General features: G+C 38.8%; 1 protein-coding gene across 4 annotated transcripts; it reads left to right on the forward strand.

Moving 5' to 3' along the window:
• The first annotated feature begins 4,479 nt into the window (after positions 1-4,479).
• On the forward strand, positions 4,480-27,235 carry LOC119907091 (transmembrane protein 106B-like). Of its 4 annotated transcripts, none has more exons than XM_038724676.1 (8): positions 4,480-4,613; positions 9,598-9,801; positions 9,993-10,056; positions 11,987-12,146; positions 19,761-19,901; positions 19,990-20,039; positions 21,362-21,415; positions 23,143-27,235. In XM_038724676.1, the coding sequence occupies exons 2-8, from the start codon at positions 9,606-9,608 to the stop codon at positions 23,279-23,281; spliced, it is 804 nt and encodes a 267-aa protein (XP_038580604.1). In that variant the 5' UTR covers positions 4,480-4,613; positions 9,598-9,605; the 3' UTR covers positions 23,282-27,235. The 4 variants fall into 4 exon arrangements, with proteins under 4 accessions (XP_038580604.1, XP_038580606.1, XP_038580605.1 ...); XM_038724678.1 differs by lacking the exon at positions 4,480-4,613 and adding an exon at positions 4,672-4,832; XM_038724677.1 differs by lacking the exon at positions 4,480-4,613 and adding an exon at positions 4,900-5,214.
• Positions 27,236-27,278: the final 43 nt, after the last annotated feature.

Raw genomic sequence — 27,278 nt, forward strand, 5'->3', positions numbered from 1 at the left:
TCCAATCAGGGTGAAGCTCATCCAGCAATATGCTGTATATCAATAACTTGTGAAGTCCCATGGCAGCCTGATTAACATAAACTCCATGACCCTCTGGAACATTGCTTATATGTTGGTTAGACCCATGTGCTGGATTTTGGACTGGTACAGGCCCTGGCCAGTAGGTAAGGCGGTCTTCTCAGAGTCCTCCTGTGCTACTTCCAAGTGCCAGTAGTTTTAGGAAAGGTCCAAGGTCCAGAACCATTTGGGGCCCACTAGGGCATCCAGCATCATCCACCGGCTGCAGCGTATGAGAGCTTTTTATTATAAAAGCATTGAGACTCCTGTAGTCGATGCAGAATCGCCATGTATTATCCTTTTTCCTGATGATCACCACAGGAGAAGACCAAGAACTACAGCTCTCCACAGTAATGCTGTGCGGCAAAAGGCACTGCACTAATCTGTTCATTTCCCTCCGCAGGGGAAGTACAGCAGGGCTGTTGCTTTATCAGGGGGTGGTTATCTTTTTGGTGGTGTTTTGATCAGGCTGGGTTACCAGTTCTACCCCATCCATATCTGTATCTGTTCAACACACAAAATTATCTGCCCCTGTATCTGTATTCAGATAGGGATAGAAGCATGCATGGTTGCTACAGGATGTCATGTTGAACCGGCAAATGTTGTATTGTCTAACCTAATACTCATTGGAAATGCAATAGTTTTGCCTTCAAAGCATCAGATTGATTGAATACACCGTACTTTCATTTTTCCGAGTAAATTAAGTTTTGTTAACTGTCTGAACCCAACCACCCAAAAAAAGGGGGAAAAAAGGAAACAGAAACTATTTACAATAAAGACTGATCCATCCATCCATCCATTGTCAACCGCTTATCCTGCATACAGGGTCGCAAGGTATGAGGTACAGTAAAGATATATAGAAAAATATCCTTCAGTTGAAGTGAGTAATCTTAAATTTCAATGGGCTACAATTTCATTAAATATCAATACAACAACACTAGTGGAACAACATCACAACCCTGATGTCCAACCGACAATTAATTCCATTCGTAGACAGTTTTTGTAGCATGTGCATACCACTGATGAGAACAAGTCTTTCATCTAAATAAGCCTTGCAACAATTAACCAGAAAAGAGACAAAAAGCCAAGACAAAACGTAAAGAGACAGAAGCAGCACAACACAGCATCCACCCGGTGGCAGTGGTACAGACATCAATAAAAGTGAATAATAGTACTAATTATTGTAGCAATATCAATGATAATAATAACAGGACTAATAATTATAATTGTAGCAGTAGGTGTCAAGCAGGAACATGGGGGCAGCAGGAAGCCTGCTACCACAGATCCAAACCCCACAGCTGCGGAGCCAGAAACACGTGCAGAAAGCTACAGGAGAAGAGAGTAGGAAAACACAAAACTATGAGAGAGGGCAGAAGTCAAGTTAGTAACATGCATTAATGGGATAAGAATGCATACAGATGGAGAGAGAGAAGAGCTCAGTGCATCATGGGAAGTCTCCCGGCAGTCTAGCCCTATAGCAGCATAACTAAGAGATGGTTCAGGACTCACCTGAGCCAGCCCTAACTATAAACTTCGTCAAAGAGGAAAGTCTTAAGCCTCAGCCTTCTCTAAGCCTATGTGGAGGTGCTGTCTGCCTCCTAAACGCAGGAGCTTGATAGCTTGTAACAGTAGAATAAAACATCACTAACGCAGACAACACAGATGTATAAACAATATAAACTCCACGGCAGTGACAAACACATCTTAAAGCAAAGTGAGCTTAACATTTTAACATACAGTGTAGCGCACACACAATGCTATGTTGCTAGGCAACGCAGTTGTATTGTTGCACTTACTTTGCGCTGAAGGAGGCTCTGCAGTCACAGAAACAGCAGAAGGTTCTGTTCTCACACTGTTTATCACACTCCAGAGCTGATTTTTCCCCAAAAAATAATTAATTTCAGGTTGAAGAAACATCGGTTTCATTGCATTATCTGTGCTTTTCCTAATTACATATTCAGATTTGGCTACATTCCTAGTGAGTAAGTCACATTAACATTGTGAAATACCCTCAGGTGGGAGCCGGGGTGCATTCAGTTTGTGGTCAGTTGGGCAGCTGCGCCAAAATGTGCCCAAATAGCCAATATAAAAGTCAATGTGTGCTCCAGCAGGGTGGGAGGCACTACCTGAACAGGGACAATAATTTTGCCTAAAGGTGGAATAGTAGCATCAATAGACACAGAGATGTTACAAGATTCTGGAAGGAAATTTGTGGACTGTGTTGGGATCACAATGACCTCCCAAAAGGGAATAAGTTCATTTGTGATCTTAACTTGTATCATGTGGGTCACTGAACTTTCCCACGAATGATTATTATTATTATTATTAATTATTATTACATTATTTAATAAGAATCTTGATGCCATCTAAACCCTAATTCCTAACACAATGGTGCCATCATGTGAAGCATAGTATTGCCAACACCTGAATGAGAGGAATGTTGACGTCTCCATGATGGAGCAGTCCAGTGTCCATAATGGCTTGAGTCTATCGCATGAAATCAAAACCCAGAAGAATAGCCTGTGTTATATATGAGCAACCAGCTCCCAATACAGGCCACCCAACCATACGGGAAGGGTCACTGTACCTAAAGTGTCCAATAATTGCCCATTTGCTGCATGTGCAAACATGTACCATGTATTTTACACACTTTTAAGGCTGGGGTGAATATCTTAACAATATGTGACCCCTGCGAGCCCTGGCTGTCTGGACATGGCAAGAAGCCAGCAGTGACATCTCGGGTCGGATGAGTTGGGGAGTAGAGTGAACCAGGCGCGCAAGCTTGCCTGGCCTGCTCACACAACCCCAATCAATCCTCCTCCATCTCTGTTACCCCCTTTTCAAGGCCAGCAAGAAAATGCCTAACTTTCATCGCAATGTAGTCATAAGCAGGAAGCACCTCAGCCACGAGCCTGGATATCCTCCAAACTCTCGAGCCATGATAACTTGTCAAAATGTAGTCAAATGTCCATCTCTAAATTTAAATCTAAGTTAAAAATTGTCTCAGAGAAAACGTCCCGATACTTGCATTTCCAATTTAATTCTACCTTTTTTCAACAAGGTTAGCCTTTTTCATGTAGAAGCTTATAGGCCTAAATTAACATTTTACAAGAAGTGATGAGATCACACTTTTTTCTGTCTCAACAAGTCATTTAATCTTATATTGTGGCTTGATGAGTTATTTTTATGAAACAAAAAGAAGCTCCAAATTGGTTGACATAATTCAATTTGCTCTCACTTCTGCATTCTGAAGACTTGTTTCCACATAAGGAATCATTTATATAAATTATGAGGTAAAATGCTGAATCAGGTGCCGGGTGGAACATGACTGGACTTTGATAACTAACGTGGAAATGGATCAGTACTGAGGGCCTCACCCACATGTGAGAACTTGGGTAAACACTGCCACCAAGTGGATGAATCCTAAAACTGCAATTGTAGACGTGAATTGACAACTTTCAGAAGACAATGTTCTCTTATCATGCTGTTATCATCTTGGTCATTTCAACATAGTAAGAACAATATTACATTGCAATACAGGCTAAATGTTAAGCATACGTTTAACTTTGAAGATAAGTTGTTGGCTCTCCAAAAACATAAACATGAATGATAAGATTAAGAAACTGCTGTAGCTGGGCATGAAGGTTCATTATTGATTAGTTAATGTTCATTGTTTATAATGATGCATTTGTGCTCTGTAGGGGGGAATGGACAACATGCCACATCACAGTTTTAGTAGATTTACTACAATATAAAGTTTTGTGTGTGTTGTCTTTTTTTAAAATTATTTGGTAAATATTGCTCCCGCCATACATGAGACCAACTGTGTGTAAACAGTCGCTTGCTGCAGTTTGTTAAAGATGCACTCTTGAAATAGTCAGCTGTTTCCCTGTGCCTTCCTGTCAACAGGACAAGTAAGTAATCAGTGTCTGTCTGTTGTGGTTGTTTCATTATAGTAAATGGTAAATATACTGTAGCCAACTTATGAAGAGCCTTTCTATACTACCACTCAGAGTTTTTACAATACATGACAAATTCACCCCATTCACACAGATCCATACGCTGATGGCAGAGGCTGTCATGCAAGATGCCAACTGCTCAAGAGCAAGAAACTAATCCTCACATCTGTGAAATTATCTTTTATATTTATTTATATATACTTATATTTTTTGTTCTAATCATTCTCACAGCACATCTATACAGTATGCCTCAGCATTTCACTTCACATTGACAAAATGAGTATTCAAAGATTTCTTATGTGATAAGCTGCAGCTATTTTTAGAACTTACAAAAAAGTAAAATAAATATATATAAAAGAATAGCTCCACTAAGGACAAACGTAAGTGATTGTATTAACGTTAGTCATTCAAGAATTCTCTGCTGTGTCCTAGTGGCATTTAACGTTACATGGAAGTGAAAAGAACAATTTGTGAGAGAACCGGTCTGTCCACTGGTTCTGAATGTATCACACACGCGCATGTCTGTTTATCAGTGGATCAACAACATTGCATGTGCGTGAGCCAGTAGCAGCGGTAATCTTAAAGCGTCACATTCAGGTAATTATCTATGACCTTATTTCGCTGAAATTGCGTGGTATTGCAGCATTTCGCACATTAACATCTGCTTAGATAGTCTGGGTTTGATGTTAAATGGGCTAACGTTAGGGACATTAACGTTACCTCTCGTAATACCGGCCACTACAAAGTTAATGTTCATTTTGGAAAAGCTCTTGGGTAACGTCAGTTAGCGAGCAGGCTAACTGTCAGTCTGGTGAGGTATGTTGACGGCTTGCTTGTTGACGTTGGTTTATTGAATAACGGTAATGTTTTTAGCTGCATCGACTAACTTGTCCCCTGCCAATGTATCAAATATTAACTGCTTTCGTGGCTTGTTAGCCCACTAGCTTCAGCTTCCATTTCGCAGACCTAAACTAAGCTAATGTTAGCAGTATTAACGTTAGCGTTAACTTGCTAATAAACTTAGTAGACCGGTGTTGTAGCCTTACTGGTTTCCAAACTAACTGGTTGCCATACGCGTGCGCGTGTTGTGTACAGCAGCTGCGGGCTGACTCCATCCCCAGATTCGTCACACATTCACAAACATGTTCCTGGCGAGTTTGAAGTCGCATCTTTAATCTACTGCGGCGATCATGATTGTGTAAGTGAGCACTACATTAGAGCCACATACGGAAAAAGAAATGAAAGAAAACAGACTTTTTACAAAATCGCGTCAAGCTGGATTCGAACTCATTTATACACATTTTATTCCATTTCTTCACGGTATCTGCGAGCTAACCGAGCAGTCACAGATAAATGATTTCCAGTCACGTATTGATGAAGCACGTCATCATCCAGGTAACACTTTGGGCTGATCTAAAATAACTGGTTACCTTGAGCGATCTTAAAAAAATACAACAACATGTTTATCAAAGTGTTTTTCTCGAGGCTTCGGCAATATTGACCCCTGAATTACAGCCCCCTCACACTATGACACGGGAATGCTTTTACACAGTGACGATCTAACTCCGACTATACTGTGAAAACATGAATTTATTGTCAACACCGAGCCACAGGAAGAGTAGAAGTGGAAATATTCTGCCTACAACACGGGCACGCGTATGGCAACCATTTGGTTTGGAAACCAGTAGGGCCGCAACACCGGTTTAAATGTTGCTAACACAAGCAGCTAGGCAAGAAGGCTTCCCGGTTATTAAAGTTACCCTTTTTTAAACTTTTTTTTTTAACAATCTCACAGGTGAAAAACAGAAAAGTTATTAATGATACGTAATTTTATTTAGTGACCCGAGCAGGAAGTTGTACTGACCGATGCGGGCTGGCTAAACACCACACCGAACTAACATATACTTCTATCCTTACTGACCCACTGACAAAAAGGTGTTTTTGTTCAACCAAGTTGCCTAACTCTAACTTATAATTGAGCAGCCTTCACTTAGTTTAAGTTAGAAGTGTGACATTCAAAACTCAGGTTTCAACAGTCACACGGTTTGCTGAGACTTGCTGAGGAGTTTTCTTTATCAGGAGCTGTGGCGTGCTGCCCAACACATTTGTATTGCTGTCATGTTTGAAATCGTCTATGATGGAATTAATGCCCTAAACAGCCATATATTTAGGAAAGCACTGGTAACACAGGGTGAGGTAAAATCAAGCTAAGAAAGATGTTCATAGAAACATGATGTTTGTATTGATGATGATTCCATGAATAATATTTTTTTATCAAAGCTAAATGTGTTTAATCACTTTAATAAATTCCCACTTCTGAAATAGCCAAATCATGAAAAACTACTATGGGAGTCAAACACATAGTAGGTACTGTGAGGGACATTTCTGGGATAATCTTGTGTTTTTGCGCTCTTTGTTTTTTTTTTTTACCATCCTCAAAGAACCGTCCCGAAATAGCCTACAATCTAAGCCGCCCTGAAATGAATGTGGACCGTTGAAAACTGTCTTTTTCTACACTGTCCTTTGTTATAATCTATAAGATTTAAATAAATCAACATACCCATGATTAGATTATCAATTCCTTTTATTTAAATTCATTTGAAAAAATTAGAATAGAGCAGTGGGTTCCAACCCTTTTCAGCTCATGACCCAAAAGAGAAATAAGGTGTCTCCCTGGGACCCAAACTTCCAGATTTTCTGGAGATTCACAGATCGATCTGCCGGTGACCAGAATCGGTTTTCTGCTGGATGGGTGTTGACAGTGAATGGTTCCCATCAAGCTCACAGCTGCACAGACAGTAACCAGCTATTGTCACACTTTATGTGTGTGTGGATAACTGTATGTGAATAACTGTGTGTGTGTATGTGTTCCACTGAGTGAACAAGAGTTTGAACATCACCATTTAACAGGAGCAAGTAACTGTTCAACATCAAGACTGTTGACTTGGACTGGTGAGAGAGATGTGGTTTTAGTTGGACAGTTACCTGGTGGCTCTGACATCATGGATAGTCGGGTCACCATCCCTGGATGGACAGGCTTGCAGAGCCTCAGTTTGGTGACATTTTGGAAGAAGATATGGTCCACTGGTGTGACTTCATACAGGTTGGGCTTGGACCTCGCTCTCTTAATCCCGTCAACATCTTCAGTTGGGTCATTTCCTGGTTTTTTAGACCCCTCTCAATGACTCTGAATCACATTACATCTGTGTGTACCCCCCTTCTCCAGGAACTACCCACAACCATCGCTCCACAAAATGTACTCCTCATGCCCCTTATGCTCAGAGAGGAAGTGGGTGGATGCAAATTCCCTGGCTAACAGAGCTCCCTCACCGTCATGCCAGTGGCATTGTCCATAGACATGTCATGAATTGTAAAGCAAAGGGCCAGTTTTGTCTTGTAAGAAAGACCTGACACTTTCAATCAATTTTTGTCCTGCACTTTTTACGCAGGACTTTTTCTAATCTGGCAAGTTCCCAGCCTTGAAGGATCACCAGGAGTTACACTCCTTCTTTGGAGGGTAAAGATCTCGTTCTGCCACTTAAATTCTTCTGAGAAAACCTGCCCTGATATGATGGTATCAGCAACATGATGGTACACTTTATGCAGGACAGCCATGGACTGAAAGACAGGCTCCAGGTACTGTTTTGATGATGACCTTAGTGGGGAGGACATCTTAGGGAGGTTCAGTAAAATACTCCGCATGAACTCATGAGCCTCACCGCTGTGGCATGATGTCTTTCACCCAGTCAAGGAGAGGGCACTCCCCTCTTCCAAGCGTTGCAAAAAAACAAACTCCTGCTCCTCCTCTCTCCATCGACCTTGCATTTTGTCTTCTGTACTGGGGTGACATCTACCCCAGTACAGAAGACAAACCTGATCCACTTAATAAGGTCAATTACTTTGTGGTTAAATTAACAGCAAACCGGTACTTCTGCTGAAGTTCTGTCGTGTCGCAGGTTGGCATGTGTTCATATGCACATGCACAAAATGAAGCTTGCACCTTCCAGCAGGAGCCTCTAGGAACAGTCCAGACAATATATGGGGGCGTGATGGAACTCCTCATAGGTGCACATCATTTAAAAACAAGAAAATGATTATCTAGTCTCTCAGTCAAGGACTGGAATAATAACCATGCAGCAGAGTCACAGCTCGTGATAGTTTTAATATAATAAAACTTCTTATTTGTGTTAATAATACAGCTATGGCAGACTGCAGACTTCATCAATGGCCTCATTGTACATTTCATAAAAATTATTGCATTGAGGCAAACGCAGTGGAAAAGGTCGATTGAAGACATCTTCACAGACAGGAGTTGAAACTATAGCCAGATTGATGCAGAAGTTTTGAGGCTGGTATAGATGTTGATATTTGAGAGTTACCTACTTGTCAGTAATTTTGGGGAGACAAACTATAAAATGGGTAATCTGCCTGTTTGGCCTTTTAGCATTTTGTCATTTTTTTTCACCTGACATCAGTATCTCCAATGAGCTAACGGCTAATTTGTTATCATGCTGTAGTTGAAACTACTTTTGTAATCAAAGCCAATAGAACCTGAGGAAGCTGGCGGTTCTGCAACTAACGATTGTTTTCATTATTGATTTATCTGCTTGGTTTTTATTAAATTAATCGATTAATTGTTTGGTGTTAAAACAGTGAGAAATGCCCCTCACAATATCCTAGAGCACAAGAGAAGAAGACCAGCAGTCCAGAGTTCAATTCACTGTAATGTAAGACAAAGATAAGCAGCACACCTCATGTTTGACATTTTTGCTTGAAAAATTATATTCGATTATCAAAATAGTTTTGACCGACTAATTGATTAATCAACTTATTGCATTCATTATGACACTCTGCAATTGTTGTGTTTTTTGTGCTGATTTGCTAAAAGACGAATGTCTGGGTGATGGGTTACTAAGCAATTCATAGCGTTAAGTGGTTATTTAGCCAGCAAGCGGCACCAGGGTAACCCCATGTCTATATGTACCATGCAGGGCTCTACAGTGAGACAAATTCAGTCACATATGCCCCTAAAAATAGATGCATGCAAACTGGTAAAATGATTTACGGGCACAGTGTGTGAGTAAAAGACTACAGCCTACCGTTGGAAGTGTTTTCTCCCATCAACGTGATGAGTAATCAGTATTTTCAAAAAAGATTTAAAAAATCAGTTTCAGTCAGTCAAAATCAGTTTTTTTTTTAAAGCTTTGACAATAATTTAAGGCACTTGACGAGATACAAGGGTCTTCACTTGCATAGTCCTCCACTGGTTAGAGCTCTGCCATGTATGCCCACCTCACCTCTTAGGCTGCAACTAACAATTATTTTCATATTTAATAATTAAATCAGCCAGAATTTGAAAAGCTGGAACCTGAGATTTTTTTTCTTAAATTGCTCATCAAAATTGTTGCTGACTGATTCTCTGTTGATCAACTAATGAATCGACTGATCGTAGCAGCTCTGCTCTCGTCTGCAATGGTTTCCATTGGTCCCTGGCCATCAGCCAACAGTTGAACTCCGGTATGGACAGATACCTAGCTGCCAGCGTGAGACACAGACGGATCTTCTGCCTTGTGTCTTCCAGGTGTGACTATGGGGAAGTCTTTTTCCCACCTCACTAAGCGGACAGGCCACGATGAGGGTCAGGACAGCCTGACCTCTCCTCTGGAGGACACCCAGACCGAGGACGGGAAGGGAGGAGACATTTCCCAGTTTCCTTACGTGGAGTTCACAGGGCGGGACAGTGTGACGTGCCCCACATGTCAGGGCACCGGGAGGATCCCCAGAGGTAACGCCACTGTGTGCACAGTTAGGGGCTGGGGTAGTCTAACTGGAAGAGAAACAAGTTAGTTGCGTGTGTGTTCCATAGCCACATGATTTTCCAATATCCAGTGATGGTCCTAAAGTAAACTAGGAGATGGTGTAAAACAGGCTTCTGTTGCACCACAGACTGATCATGGATTGTTGTCTGTGTTTCAGGACAAGAAAATCAACTTGTGGCATTGATTCCATACAGTGACCAAAGGCTGCGGCCCAGGAGGACGTAAGTCTTTGTGTGTGTGTGTGTGTGTCCTTTTGAAGGACCTTTTGAAGTTTAGTGAACATGCTCAAAAATAATTTGTGCAATGTTTGCATTGCTCTCAGGTAACCGCCCAGTTCTGAAGTACTGCTAGTCTAAAGGAAAATGCATTGTCATTTGTTAATCTATTTAATGTAGCAGCTATAAATCCCAAAACAGCAACATTGGATTATTAAGATTAGGAGTGAAAGAGAGGAGGTGTGTGTGTGTGTGTGTGTGTGTGTGTATAATATAAAAAAATATGGATCCCGGTTGGAAGAAATCCTGGCACAGTCATTATACTGGCTCAACATTGTGTTGTGACTCCACCTGTGTAGTGAACACAAACACATGACTCATGTCACCATTAAGAAAGGAAGGGGATAGGCAATTTCACAGAATGTTGAACAAAGCATTCAATGCACATATTCTTAGCCAACACATTGTGCATCCACTTACAGCATACCCCTGAGACCTGTTCTGTATGGCTGTACTTTTACTTTTTCCTCTATTGCTTAAACACATTTTTTGAAATGATGCCTCTTTTTATCCAAACTCTGAACACAAATCCACAACTTCTCACCCAATTCCTCAAATATCCTATTTTCAGGGCAAAATGAAGCTCGACTCAAAACCATTCAGTCTTGCTGAAAAACTAAACTTTGCCCTCAGACATGACACACAAGCCCTCAAAACACACACATACACTAACACACACGCACTACAACACAGTTGTACACACTGGTGAGATAAATACAAAACAATACAACAAAAACTGGTTATAAGTAATGTTGCTTGTGGTTCTCCCCCTCAAAAACGTTTTCACATGATGAACACAAAACAAATAACAAATTTATACATTCGCACACATTTTTTATTCTTTAGTGTGCGGTACAACACACCAAACAACAAATTATTCTGCCCCAGCTTCCTGTCTGGTCTGGGACAGGCCAGAGATTCTTGTTCTCCACATCCTCCTCCACCTACTCATCCTCCCTACTCCTGCTCCGCCTCCTCCACCTCCTCATCTTCCTCCTCCTGTCTCTTCCTCCAACTCCTACTGTTCCTCTTTCTTCACTGCTTCCTCCTCTCCATACTGCTGCTGCTCTTCTTCCTCCTCCTCTCTAGTGTCCTCTACCTCTTCCTTCAGATTTCTCTGGATCCATTGTTCCAAAACTGAATGAACTGACGCTGGCCCTTTTTATCTATCTATTGAAGCTTCTGATTGGTGTGTTATCAGTTTTGACTCTTTGTGTTCCCACCTGGGTAGCTGTGTGCTAATTGAGCTCAACCTGTGCTGATTGAGTGACCAATATTGAATGTCAGAGCTTTCTCAATGACCACATGGTGTAGGAAATGAGAAATGAAGGCATTTGTGTGAAGAGTTTAGAGAAATGGGTGTGGTTTTTGAAAAATGGAGTTATGGTTTTAAAATTTTAGTTAAAAAGCCTAGAGATGGTGTTTAAGCAATGGAGAAAAACTCTAACATTAACACTGCTTTAAAAAAAACAGACGCCCTCTGCGTTAATGCAGAGGGCTCTGGTAAAAAAAACGCAGGGTTGTCTAGCAAAGTTGCACTGCATTCACCAACCAAATACACCCAAGTGCACATTCCTGGTGGATTACTATTAAGGTGAACAGGGTAATAGTAATGTTTGCCTGCTGGTTGTCTAGTTGGAGGATGAAAGTATCATCAAAACTATTTCACACACAGATGAGGGATGTGGCGGAGTTGATTCTTGGACAAAATTCAAACTGACCGCTACAATTAAATTCATTCAGAGCATCAACATTTTCAAATTATTTAAGACGGGAAAGAATGGATGAAAATGTGAAATGAAATGTGTGTAACACTATGTAGTTCAGATTGTCAGTTTGGTCGGGGAGTCACATGGTTGTCTTATGTCCTCCTCAGGAAGTTGTATGTGTCCGCGTCAGTGGTGGTCTGCCTCTTGCTGTCCAGTCTGGCTGTCTTCTTCCTCTTCCCTCGCTCCATCGATGTGTCCTACGTCGGGGTGAAGTCTGTTTTTGTCAGCTACAGCCAAGAGAAGCGCAGTGTCTATCTCAACATCACGGTAAGTTTCGGCTCCCCAGCTTGAAACTAGGGATGCAGTGATTACCGGATTTCACTATTAACTGCGCTTTAAAACGTCACAGTTAAAACGGTTGCTGCTAAAGAAGCGAATAACCACATTAAACTTGATGTAGCACCTGCAGGATCACCACCCAGCTTTGCGCGCACAAGTAAAGGTAATAGGCCTACAACTGAGTTAAATAACATGGCAAGTTGGTAGGAAATTAAATATAAACGTGTCACTTACAATCGATGCCCTAACGGTGAGAGTCAAGCTTTCAGTGCAACGTAAACAAACGAAGCAGGTGTAACCTTTCCGACCCACCGCAACAACAGCACCACTGCTCTGAGATCCATTATTTTCAATTTGTGCCACTCCTATGGAGTACTGATCCTGACCGATTTAAGATATAAATACAGAAATAATAAATAAACATCTGATTAAATGCACAAAAATAAAGTAAAATTAGTAAAGGCAGTAGTTAAATTATACAATGAGAAATAAATTTATATATCTCTTTTAATTAGCTTCATTATTTATTGTCTGTTATAATCTTCAACTTTACCTATTAATAACTTCTTTTTTAAATGTATTTATTTATGTGTGTGTTTTAATATTTTTGTCTGTTTTATTCTTCCATTGCATTTTCTACCCTATTTATTTCCCATATGGTATTTATTTCTGTCAGCTGTAGTTTTACATTTCTCTGCATTTCTGCCTCCATATGCGAGGTCACCTAGCAGCAGCTAACTTTGGAGTGCATACATATTCGACCCTGTATGGTAAATTCAGTTTTCTGCCTGTTAGCTCAGCAGAGCGAGCTGGCAGGCAGAGTTAGAGACTTTATTCTGTCAGTTTCTCTCTTTACAAAGACAAGTGTTGAAGTCTGAGAGTTGTATCTAAAAAGAGACTATCAAATCTCATTTGTCCGCGATACGATCACCACATACAACACACTTTATGAAATTACATCAGACTAAGGTGTTAACACAGTGTATACAGTATGAAAATAATGATATTCACAGAAAGTATAAAACGTGTTACATGTGTCCATTAAAAGTGAACACTTGAAAATTACTTTATTTTGGTTTGCTGGGAAAACATTAAATACAAAATTCCTGACAATGACTAGGCTATCACATTTGAGTTCCGGACAACTCTGACTACATAAAGATTTAAAATTAAACATTTTTTCTGTATCAATTTTGAGATTGAAGTACTGCTGTTGAACATTGAAATACCTTCCTTTCTGATAGGAAGTCTTCTTGAGGTGCTATAAAACACATTTCTCCTTAATTTCTGATTTGAGTTGTGGATAACTAGGACCACAATTGAACATTCATTAGTGATCATCAACAGATGGGTTGCCATTTATCAGTTCACCCTCAAAGACACCTTTGGATGTAAAGGCAACTACTTTACAATTAATGAAAACTAAACTGACTCTCACAATCATCTGATTCAGCTATGACATGTTTTTTAGATCCTGCTAATCCAGAATAAAGAACAGTGGCACTAGGGATGAAAATGTGCAAATAATAAACAAATACAACTGTTTGATTATGTTCTCTCCTTTTGGTTTGCAACATGCAAGTATTAAACTTAAAAATCTGGGTACCTACAGGTTGCAGTGCTGGTAAACAGAGCTGAACAGTTGACAATAAACAATGACATCATCTGGCAGCTATTAATTCATTAGTGTTTTTCTCAATTGTGACGTGCTTCCAAATAATATAATAATTGCAATAAATACAAATGATTTTGTCCCAGGATTTATTATGCATTTCTTCCCTTTCAATGCATGACTTAGAATAATAAGTTGAGAAACGGGTCTATCCTTAGTTCATCCTGCACTGCAGCAGCTAATAAAGCAGAAAGAATTTATTCTGTTTCTGGGTTATCTTCTTTGTTGCTCTCCTCCTTCTCCTTCATCTTTTCTTCTTGTCCTCTGACGAATATGTTTATGTCCTCCTCTGTCTTCTGTGTAAGACATGAAAGAACATTAACTAGTCTATTAAATCATGTCGACGGGTAAAGTGCAGTAAACTTTAAATTGACTCCATTACCAAGTATAAAACATGGCTTAATAGCAATCACATTTAACAAAGCATAAAATTCGGCTTATTAATAACGGTCAAAATTAGTTTATTTGTTAGCTTAAGATCTTTAGTCTATATTGCATTTAACACTACTTAAATTAGCATAGCAAATAGCTTAACAAAATACATGTATTATTCATAGTATTTCTTACTCACCACTGGTTGAGTCTCTGCATCTCCCGACACAACATGATGAATTTTCACCCTGAATGGCCTTTTTGTTGAAACAGCAGCTCATAGGCACAGGGCAACGAGCTGCTCCGTGTCAGAGTTCTGTGTCCATGTATGTTGCTAAATGACATGGCTGGTAGTATTGTTTTCAAATACAGCTGCTAAACACCTCAGTTCACTGAAGGGAGGCCTCTGACTGTCTTACTGGTCCACCAATAGGGGAGAAGTTAACTCCTTGAGACACAGGCCCTCCTCATTTGCATAATGAGTCAGAAATGCATAAAGAAAAGTAAAATGAGCAGACAGAAATAAATACCATAGGAAAATAAATAGAGTAGAAAATGCAAAGGAAGAGTAAAACAGACAAAAATCTTAAAACACACACGAATAAATACATTTAAAAAATAAGTACTTAATAAATAAAGTTGAAGATTGTAACGGACAATAAATAAATAAGGTAATTAATACAAAGGTCAATAAATAAAGAAGCCAATTAAAAGAGATTTATGTCTTATTGTATAATTTAACCACTGCCTACATTTATTATTTGTTTTTGTGCATTTAATCGGATGTTTATTTATTTATTGAGCATTTATTTCTGTATTTATTTTTGAAATTGTCAGGATCCGACCTTGATACACGCAAGGGCAGTTTGTTGCTGCGTTGAGCAATGTGCACCGCATGGCGAGCTCGCGTCCACGAGTCTCAAAGTAGTTGAAGTTTTGCGCTGAGCAGCTTCCACGCAGTGCAAATCGTTTCTTTTCTGAAAGGGCCTTTATGGAAGAACATAGTCCTCTCATGACCTTCAGTCACTGAACATTTAACGTTACATCCGGTTGCCTTCTCCTGGCTGTGTTGATAAAATGCTGCCAGGTGTAAAACACTTAAGCTGATGATACACGGGGAAACTTTTTGAGCAATGTTGCTAGGCAATATTAAAAGTTGCTCCGTGTATCATCAGCTTAATATAACACCAGGAGCTTATAGACTTTTCAGGATTATAGGCTACCAATTAACTGCATTTCAGTCACTGCATTAGAGATGTTCTCAATTTTCAAAAAACATACGTATGGATGAGAGTTTATGACATAACAGTTCAGTTTATTCCCTTTTATAACAATTTCCCCTGGGGAGTAAATGAAGTTAATATCCCTCTTGTATTAATATTAGTTACATATTATAGAAATATAATTGTTAATGTAATTACATATGAAAAATCAACTTAAGTCATTACTAGTGTTGTGAAATTAATTTATGGATAATAATCGTGAAACTGTGATTATTTCTCTGACAATAATCGTACCAATCTGTAATCGTTGCATCCCTACTTGAAACTACTGGAACTAACAGGTGTAACTCGTGTGGTGCAGATAATACAGCAAATACAGTAGCTGTACAGGATGGTATAATTCAACATCAATATTTTTTACTGCTTCAGATGTATAAATATATTTCAGCATTTCCCTCTGTAATATCCATTATTAAATGATTATTTTTCCATCACCTTTATTGCTGCCCCTTGTGGATAAACGGTAACCTCAGAAAGGCACAGGTGCTAATAGTTTGGTACGTCACAGGATAAACTGATGACAGATAATAATTTGCTCTAAGGGCTCAATATGGCAATTAACTGAAAGTTTACAACAACAGAAGAAATGGAATCTGTGTTGTTCCAACCACTTTAAAGTGAAAACCGCTCAAATGATGGAACTGTGTCAGGGGCACAGCTGAAGATGAAGATGAACTAATAACACAGAAATCAGAAACCACGTGATGATTGAAATGTAAAACGGAACAGGTGTTAGTCATGATTTGAATGAGCTGTAATGATTTCAGGTGTAGGATGACTACATTGTTTAAAAATGAGAATTCATACCAAATTATGAATTTTAATATTCAGAAAATATTAATCCATAAATCTCTCGTTTTGCGGGGCACCACCCGATATTCCGTTCGCCCAGGGTCTAGGGATTCCCTAGTATGGCTAATAATTAGACAATTATTCACTAGTGATCAGTTAGTTAACAATCGCTCAATTATCTTAAATCAGTCAGTCAATCTCATATCGAAGCAAAACAAACAAAAGGGCTTTGTTGTTCCAGGGCGTTGCCAGGAGAGGGAGCACGCTAGGCGCATGCCGAAGCACAGTTGGAGAGTCAGAAACAAACAGAGGACAAGAGAGTGAGAGACAGTGTGGGTTGCTGCTTTTGTCTGTTGGGGCGTGGTTCCCAGAGGGTAGTCCTTTTTCCCAAGAGGGAGGGTTTGTCTCCGGTTTCCGAGAGACTGTCTTTCTTTGACTTTTAATATTTAATCAGTCAAAACTATTTGCGCGTATTGTAATCAAATATCTTCCCACAATCAAACCTTAATTGCCAAACGGTCCGTTCTTAGTTTAAGCACTTGATAAAAAGGAAAAACAATTGTCAGTAGTTCAACTGTAAAATGTTAGCATTTCAGAATGAATCGCATCAGAGGAGAAGAATTTAACTAGCTTTCTGGATATATTGGCTGTTACATGTTCTTAGAGAATATAAGCAAGACACACAAATGGCATCAGATTATTGGACATGAAAAATCCAGAGTGATATTTATGCATTAAGGGCATTTCAGACGATGGCATGTAATACTTATTTTGTCCACTTGGGGGAGATCTGGTTACATGACGATAGCTCTGATTAATCCTAAAACAATCTTCTCAGGAGCTGGGGAATTTAGTCATTTTTAACCTTAAATTTGAGCTGGAAAATTAATGGAGTATAGGATGACATTTCTTTATCATATCCTTTCTAAAGGAATTGTCAGAAAGTATTGTGAACAAGCATTGGTTACACATAAAATGAAGGAATGTCATTAACCTTGCTGAAAATTAAAACACTGCAAAATTAACTTATTTAGATTCTTTAAAACAACAAGGTAACGTAACTACTCAAATGGAGGCAAATGCCATTACTAACATAGCAAGGGTTATTGGTTAAACAGAACAACAGTTTATAATGAAACATTGTTTAGCTTAAGAAGGCAGGAGTTGTTAAGTGTCCCCCTTTCGCATTCCTGGCTTATCAAATTTGCACATCAGCTAAAAGAAGAGAAGGGAGTGGTGTTTTATGGTCCAGCCATTCTATGGGAAAAGGGATCAGAACGTCCGGTACTTTGATGTCCTGAGGCACCCTAGAGGGAGAGGGATTGGACACTTCTTTTGCTTTCAAGTGTCTATTGACACCTTTACGGCGTCCTTAAGCGATGCATGTCTGAGTCTCTGCAGACCCTTACCAAACCCCAGGCGATGTCTATAGTTTCTGCGTGTCAAAAGGCCAACCTCCAGGGGAGGAAATCTTTCCTACCCCCTCCTTTTTCTCAGAGAGAGAGAGGGAAGGGATTTTTGAGTCTCCAAATTATTTGATATAAACTGCACCAATCCATACTGTTGGTACACAACACAGGTGATTTTGCACCTGCACTAGTTGTCAAGCCTTTGGATTATATTATATGCTAATATGCAGATCTGTGTGGGGATCAAATCATCATAATATTCCATCCAGTTTCAAGTGTGATGTTGATGATCTGGCAAATTCACGGAAAGGAAGTCATGGAAAGTTAGGAGCGGGCTGAGGCCTCATCCACACTACTACGTTTTCGCTTTGAATGACAGACTTTTTGCTACAGGTAGCGTTTCAAACCGGACGGGTATAAACGGAGGACTTTTAAAACAATGACACACACTCACGTTTGCCTTCCTAATTGGGTCTTATTAGTCATGCAAAGCAGCACAATGCTACTGACAGAGTTTAGTTTTGGTATTTTTATTAAAATATGATGTACCGTGCAAATAACACTTTTAGCCTAGACTTGCACTGTGCATATCGCCATTTACTTTGCGACGACTTCCAGTCTGTTCATTGCCATCACAGTCACATTCTTGCTTCCTGCTTCCTGTTTACTGTTCCTGTTACGGCATGTGTGCCACGTGATGTGCGTTTTCAGCCGTTTTAATATAGACAGAGATCAGTTCTGATACGCAGCTAAAACACTGGAGTGGGCGGAGATCATATTCGTTTTAAAACTGGCTGCATGATTTGTAAAAAAAACAACAAAAAAAACAGTAATTTAGCAATTATAATGGAACAAATGGTACTATGAGTCTACTTGCTTAATTATCAAGGAAAATGCTCAAATACTGACATTTCAAAATGTGTATTCCTCAACTTGAATAAACAATATGTATAACAATAACTAGTAAAACAGAACAAGGGGATCATGTTGCTCTACTGAGGAGGTGGCTAGAAGGAGCATATATTGGCACACTGGTATCGTGACTCTGACTAAATCTACATCTGTCCACTGCAGAGACACTATCCACAACCTGGAGGAGGAGCTAGTACACCTGAGTGTCTTAGTATTATAACATTAAATAAAAAGTAGGTTGTTGTCTTAAAAGTTACTGGCACACTGCTAATAAATCACATTTCTCATTGCACATTTCTGTTTTAGAGGCACATGTGGGAGCCCGGTGTGGGCGTGGATAATGAGCAGCCTGAGTGTGTCACACACACCTTTTCTGTTTAATTAAATCGCACCCTTTTTGCGGTTATGTAATCGCACATGACGACATGTCAATTAATCGTACAGCCATAGTTTTTAAACAAACGTAGTGGTGTGGATGTGGCCTGAGACAAACTGGCGCCTCCTCTTTACCAGTGGTACCTGCAGGCAGTGGATCACCCTGCAGCAGAGGGAGGAGGAACGACTGACACTGACAGACGTCTGAGTCTTCCTAAACTTTATTCAGTATTTTGATGTCAGGAATATTAGGCTATTAGACATTTTCCACTGAAAACAATATTTAGGTATTTATTTAAAATAGTAATCTCTTCTGAATTTAGTCTTTCTTTTTTAAATGATCATTTTTAAAATAAACAAATTCTTCAGTCATGAAAAAAACAGGATAGGAGTATGACTAAGATAAAGATATAATCCTAACGATGCCCACTCCTACAGCTTTTTAGTGGCTTCACTCAGACTTTGGCTAGATGAGCAAATCGCAGTTCAGATCTCTTCACATATCTGCCCAGCAAACTTGCAAGTGAAAGGGAAGTTGGAGTGTCTGTATCTTCTGTAATGTGACATATTTCTGAGTGAAACTGAATATGTGGGAGTGAGAGTGTGATACGGAAAGGATGGTTGGCCTCCACCCACACCACCCTCACCCGCAAACACACCCGTGATATGACATGTTACACTCTGTGTTACACACTGTGTTTTCGTGGTAATAGTAGGAAACGTGTGGCCACTGCTAGAAGTATACAAATTACACTAATGAACTCTTCCACTGCTCATTCTCCTCCAGAACACTCTTAATATCACCAACAACAACTACTACTCCGTAGAGGTGACCAACGTCACAGCTCAGGTGCAGTTTGCCAAGACGGTGATCGGTAAATCACGCATCAGTAACATCACTGCCATCAGTCCTCTGGACATGAAACAGGTACACTTTAGTCTGTTGACTATTTATATTCCTCTCTGTGCGTAGATCTCTGACTCTTTCTTATTTCGGTCTCCATTTCTGCTTTCAGATTGATTATATGGTCCCCACCATCATCGCAGATGAGATGAACTACATGTAGTAAGTACTGTGTATAATACCGTAGAGTGGAACACCAGCTACATACAAGATTAGAGCATTTGGATTAGTTGTGCTAATGTCACTTAGCAGATGTTTGCCGATATTGGCTAATCACAATGGTATCAGCATATAGGTGGGCCAATAAGTGAAAACTACACAGCACTACAGGAACTTAACAACCCGTAACCTGGAGCATGACCTGACCCTATAAGACCTGTAATGTCTAGTTAGAAGTAACTTCCCAACTCACTGTTTTAGCTTTTGCGATGTAACTTTAAAACTTTCTGTGATAAAAAGTTACAAAGCACTTTGGCTCCTCTGTCTCAGTCTTAAATTATCTTGGCTTGTGATAGAAAAAAATCCAAAGAGCATGCATAATTAATAATAATTACTAAACAGAAACAAAGAAGAAATGTGAAGTCGCAAAAGAAGAAATTATGTAATAAGAGAGGAGAATATTGTTTTATCTTTTTAGGTATATGGATGTGGGTCATGGGTAATGGTTGCGACTGGATCGTCCTCCTTTCTTTGGGAGCAGATAATAATTCTTCTATACAACTTGAAATTGTTCAACCTGGAGTTTATGCACAAAATCGTATATCTGTCTTTCACCATGACCCATTAAACATTTAAGCAAAATCACATATGAGACTAGCATCGCTATTACTAAAAGAAAATGAACAATACAAACATGGTTTTCATTACACAGTACATCCTTCAAACTGAACATAATACAGATGATTACTGGACCAAGAGGGAATAAATGGTTTCTGTTACTATATGTTTGATATTACCTTCTCTGGGGAAGCTAGCTCTTAGAGAGTGCCACAGGACTCCACTAGCTCCCATTAGCTCCCACAGAGTGCAGCTAGTGGTCTTTTTTCCAGAAAATGCGTATATAAATTAAGAGAATTTTATTTAGCTAGATATTGGTTCTTAACTAAAAAAACTGCTGTTGAAAAGATTTGTTTTAGATGTGATGGTTCACAGCTCAGTGATATTGGGACACAAGGTTGACACGAAATTTGTTTTATTAAAGCAATTAACAGAGCTAGGGAACACTAGGAATTAAAGGTAACATACACTGAACAATGGTGAACATGGGGAGTTACAGACTGCCACAGGGTGCCAGTGCCATTAGGAGAATGGTGGCTTTTCTGTGAATTTGAGAATACCACCTTACATGAGGCTAATCTTAATTTCATTAACCCATACCCAGGTCAGTAGGTTTAACATGTGAAGAAGGGATTTCTTCATGCTTGAAAAGATTGTCATTTGTTAATTGGCCCACAGTATACATTTAATGGCACTTTATTTTCCAGTGACTACTGCACTCTGCAAACCATCAGGGTCCACAACATCGTCGTCATGATGCAGTAAGTTGTGATGATCTCTGATTATTTATAGACATTCAAACCTGTCACCTTTTGTCAGTTTGAATCCAAAATAGGCCCAAGTGAGACATGGAGCCAATGAGAAATATATATTTTTTGTTGGGGGGGGGCAGTCATGCCTGCGGTAACAGATCAAATTGAAGGAAACAAAAATTGTTTGCAACATTGTTGAAAGCTGGTGATAGCTAGTCAACCTAGCGTTGTTGGCTAACATTAGCTAGATTATCAGCCAAAGTGTCACTTAGACTGACAGACAGCTAAGGTAACGTTAGCTGGCTAGCTAATTTCACAACATCGTTTACATGCAATATCCATCTTGGTCCATGGGCCAGACCTGGACATTTCATGTATCGGTACCATCTGAGGTAGAAAAGGTTCAGTAGCTCTTTGTTGTTCTTCTCATTCCATTTAACAGATTAATATATGATAGACCTGTCAGAAGAGTAGCTTATACTAATAAGCTACTCTTCTGACAGGTCTATTTTAACCATAATAGATTGGCTCATTTATAGAGAACACTGGTAGTTACTTGAATGTAATGTGACGTTACCCCTCAACAGTATACCCTTATGTCTCAGTCTCTCTGTACATACACATTATGTTTACCACATGTAATGCCTGCATGAGCTAGCTCTAATCAAAAGCAGAAGAACATGGGACAAAACTGAGTTTTAAAAAAGCTGGGTCTGGCAACCCACAGGGGTCCTTGAGGGGGTTCCAAGGGGTCCCCAGCAAAACTGGGAATAATTTAATTTCTTTGTAATTCCACCCAAAAGTAACACAATGACAGAATGAATGACTATTGGTCGTAAACTTTCCTAAAATCCTATCAGATGGGGGACCCTGAAACAAAATCTTGTCAAATGGGGGTCTGTAGTCCAGGGCTCGAGACTAACGGCGTCCTGTTGTCCTGGAGACAAATGAAAATGTGTTTGGGATGAAGAGACATATTCTGTAGGACGCCTCTGGGACGAAAGGGATCGTGTGTGTGTTTATTTATTACTATCACTTTGCAAATGACAAACTGAACCGACCAAACGCTGACGACAACGGAGGCCATCTTCTTACACTGTTACTAGTCACGCCGGACTCACACAAGGGGCTGGCTGCTCACCTGTTCCCGAGGTACATTCCCTCTGTCACAAACGGCTTGCTGACCTCTCAATCGCGCTGTGTAGGCTAGCGTTAAGCAACACACATCAATCCTCTCACGCAGTGAAAAACAAACCTATAGTCTGATAACGTCGAGGAGAACTATCTCCAGCCAGGTTTTTTCTGCACCAATTTATGGTGGAAATATTTTTATTTATGTAAAGGAGAACATAATTCAGGTGGCAGGTAACAATTTAAAACATAAACAGAATATAATGCAGTACAGCTCTCAGGCATTCTGGGTTGCCTCCAGATCTGTTTCTCCTGTGGATCAACTTTTCTCATGTAATATCCTCCCTGCTGAGTCAGCACACATGCAAGCATGATTTAGTCTTCCCTCCTCTTTGTGTCTTTGTTTGGGGAAAGAACCTCTTTAAATGTGCATGTGGCTCCTTTTCACCTCAATGAGAAATTCATTCATTTTAATTCAGTTAGAAACTCCTGGACCTTTTTCATCCTATCCACTTTGCATGCCTGTTTTTTTTTTTTCTAATCTGTTTTCTGTATGTAGAGTGTGTGTTTTTGTCCTCACATTGTGTCATCTCCACCCTCTGCAGAGTGACTGTCACCACAACGTACTTTGGCCATTCGGAGCAGGTGTCTCAGGAGATGTACCAGTATGTGGACTGTGGAGGGAACACCACCTTTATCAGAGGGATGACCAAGCCGTTCAGCATCGCACATCCTGCCGAGTGACGCCACCGCGGTCCTCCTCCCCAGCCCTGGCTCATGCCCTGGAGCCGAGCCTGAGATGGTTCACTGTGTTTTCTCCTCCAACTTTCTGTTTTCATAATGTCAACTTCAATACAAAATATTAGGACAAATCCACGATACCATGAGGAAATTATGTTTTTTATAGAGGTGCTTTGCATTCAGCACAGAAAAAACAAATTTATGGTTATCTTGTATTTCATGTAATTGTAAAGATGCTAGACAATTATCTCACAATTACATGATTCATATCTTACTACCATGCTTCATGACTAAGGGTTATTAGAAGGCTACTGTCTCCTAATTAAGAGATGCGTATTCCATAATTTTGATATCTAACAAAATTAGAATTATTATTAACAGTTTTATAATTACAAGATCCTTTTCTCGTAGTTGCAAGAAATAATTTAATAATTAAGAAATATGCATTACCTTTGTTTCTGGAATTTCAAGAAGTTTCATAAATAACTGATCTGTATCTCGTAATAACAGGAAGATTACTCCATGAATACAAAATCTGTATGTAATAATTACAAACAAAACTCTTTCATAATCATATCGTTATTTCCAAATGACGAGAAAACTGTGCACCAATTATGTGATCCGTCTCTTGTCATTACAAGAAAACTCTCATAATTATAAATCTATATCTCACAATTACAAAATCCCACAATTATTACAGCATTTGCATTTCATAATAACAAGAAAACTATATATAGTTCTCATAATTATGAAATATGTGTCTCGTAATTAAAAGGTAACCGTTTTAAGTAGCACAGTTTTATAATAAAATAGTAATTACCTCGAAATTACAAGAAAACCTTTTCCTACTTCTGTTATGCATTTCTTCTGATAACTATTACTATTTTATAATTTTGAGGTCATCTCATAATTGTGCTATATATGTTTCATATCTGAAAGATCCTGATCTTATATTTTAGTATTTTATCTTGAAATTATCTTAGAATTGAATATCTCAGAATTTTGTGATATTGGTCTCGTAATAAGGTGTCATAATTAGTTAACTTTAAAAGGTTTTATCTTTGCTGAATGCAGTGTACCTCTGTACATATTTGTCCAATCAAAGTAAAATGTTTTGGGCGCCCCAGTTTGTTAACCAGTTCAGTTGCAGGCGTAGTGAAATGTTTTGGGCAGCACTGACTGTTCTCTATTTTCCTCAGTCCTCTTCTTGGAAGTCTGAGGATGTTAACAGCCTCATGAGGTGATGCTGATGAGGAATTTTATCTTCCACCCCTCTCTAGAAGCTGAGAGCAGCCGCATTTGCTTTTACATGTTACCTTGAAGGAACAGTTTGTTGAGAGCATCACTGAATTTTCTGATTTTATCAAGATAGCAAATAATTTTTGTTTTATTTCTCTCGAGTGTTATCTCACCGTCACTGCTTACTGAAATACTGCCTAGTATTGTTTGAAATCTTTTAGTATCATTGCCAAAACAATAACAGTTACTTTTTCCATCTTTAGTTTGAGGACTATAAATGTGTTTCTGTACAAATGTTTATTTTTATTAAGCAAAATATTCCAAATTATTTTGATACTGGACAGGTTTTGAGATTCTATGGACAAATTTCAGACAGTATTCCAAAAATATTGTTTGGATTAGATGGTCCAAACTGTAATAATATGTGTAGGCCTGTTGCTTTTCTCCTGATATGATTACTCTAATATGGCCTACAACTTTGTCAAGACAGAGTCCCAAGATGAAAGCTTCTTGGCCAGACCATGAAGTATAAAACCCTGCTATTTTGAGATAAAGACATTTAGTTCCTGATGGTGAGAAAACAATATTTGATATCCCACACTAACCCTCTAATTTAGATGTTATCTCAGAATAATTAGCTTAAAAAACAAACAAAATAGGATCTTGACAAATAACTTGTGTTACAGAGATGATAAGCTAAAAAGTCACCATGACTGCTGTTTTCCTGTCTCATCATTAATAATGCCAAGTGGCACTTCGCGTGTTATAAACCATGATCTGTGATCTATAACTTACCATTTGTGCTCTGAAGCAAAAGGAAGGAACAAAAGCAGGTTGGTCACAATAATAAATGTATATTTGAAATCTTGATAAAGGTATTTGACTACTTACCAATCTTTAATGCACTTTAGAAAACTATTTCAAATGCACTCCCAAGTTCCCAAATTCTCTAAAGCCTTTTCCTCCACCACAGTTTGTTCTCTATGAGGAAGGAGGAGCAAAAAGTGATGTTACTGCATAGTTAGATTCTGCTGTTTGTGTTTCTGAGATAAGTTTGTGGTAATCATAGTCATATCATAGTGTTTCTTTTGACTGAATGCTTTAAATCTGCTGACTTACTGACTGTAGTGTTTGGTTGTTGGGTGTTAATTATCGTTCTTTGTACATTGCTATATGTTCTTCAACTTGTAGGTCTGTTACATTCCATTTGAAAGATAGAGGTTGCAGTACAAACCTGTTACCGTCTTCTAGCTTAACTAGCTTGAGACATTTTGAAAATGTTTAGCAGTAGTCACATTTAATAGAAATTCTATTTCAAGATTTAAAGCTTAGTCAGCAATATTTAATAACAGTTTCAGAGCAAAGTCAGTTTATTTCAATTGAACCTGCATTTGTTTGTGGAAGTAAATGTTTAGGGACTTTGAACTTCGATGAACGTTGACATATGATTTTGCTCTGCAAAATAATGGTTAAACTATCTCAACAAGGCTAACTTTAAGGGAACAAAGAGCTGGGGAGTTATTGTAGCCTGCATCATATGCTTTTATATAACCCTGCTCTAGTGATTACTGAGTTTTTGTCAAAGGGGCCTGGTAGCTTTGAACAGAGCGATATTGTGACTGTTTCTGGTTCAACAAAAAGGACCTTACTCTAAAAAAAAAAAAAAAAAAAAGGTGTCTCTCCATAATGTTGTCAGACCTGTTTCACTGCTGCTTACTGCAGCGTGCTCACTCAGGACTGGACCAATTAAAAAAAAACAAAAATGTCATCCCAGTTAGTCACAGAGACACGTGGGTTTATAAGGTCCAGGTTGAAAACGCATAAGTTAACCCTTTAAGAGGGCTTCCCCATACCTCCAGGATTTGTGCCAAGCTAGGCAAAACACATACTCGACATCCTCTCATCTGTAGATTTATTTCCTTCAGTGTTGGACTTGTGTAGCATTACAACTAACAATAACTGTTGTTATAGATGAATCTGTCTGTAAAAAAACCCAAAGATAATGACTTCCTCACAAATTCTAAAGCACAAACTAGTGAATGTTGAAAATTTTTTTACATCATGGATAGTTTAACAGTTCATTGATTATCAAAATTATTGGCAAATTTTCTAAAACACGATGATTCATGAAGGGCTATTTTTATTAGTAGTAGCAGTATTTTCATTATATACTTTCGGGCTTCCTGTGATTTAATGACCATTATTAATGTTAATTTGCATATTATGCATACTACTCACTACCACTTCTTGTGTCTACCTGTTTAGGTCAACTCCTGGAAATAGTTATCTTGTTTTTTTTTCCATGTTGTGTAAAAATAATGAGTATTATTTTACCCGAAGTTTTCAGTTATTATGTTGATGATGTTTGTGCATCTTTGACTGAAAATCATCCAGTTGTGTATCAAATCTATTTTGAATCTGAAAAACATTTTGTATAGAATTGACTTGTCAGCATCCTGTAAAAATAGCTGTAAAATGGGGTTTTAAAAAAGCACTCGTGATTATATAAAAAAAAAAAAAAGAAATCCAAACAGGCACACACAGCAGTCCCTATTAACATTTAACATAGAAGAAGCTAGTTTAGACTCCTACCTCTGTTACTTTCACATTTTGTGGGTCCTTATTCATATTATATTATACCTACATATTATATATACATATTATTTATTATTATTTTTCTTTGACTGTTTATTTTGGGAGCATAAATAAAGTTTTAAACATTATCTTTTTCTGTCAAGTGATTTTACAAATTTGGTATGTG

This window comes from Micropterus salmoides, unplaced genomic scaffold (assembly GCF_014851395.1).
Source record: "Micropterus salmoides isolate LMB-PRFRI ecotype aquatic unplaced genomic scaffold, ASM1485139v1 Ms_hic_scaffold_17, whole genome shotgun sequence".
Classification (NCBI taxonomy): Eukaryota; Metazoa; Chordata; class Actinopteri; order Centrarchiformes; family Centrarchidae; genus Micropterus; species Micropterus salmoides.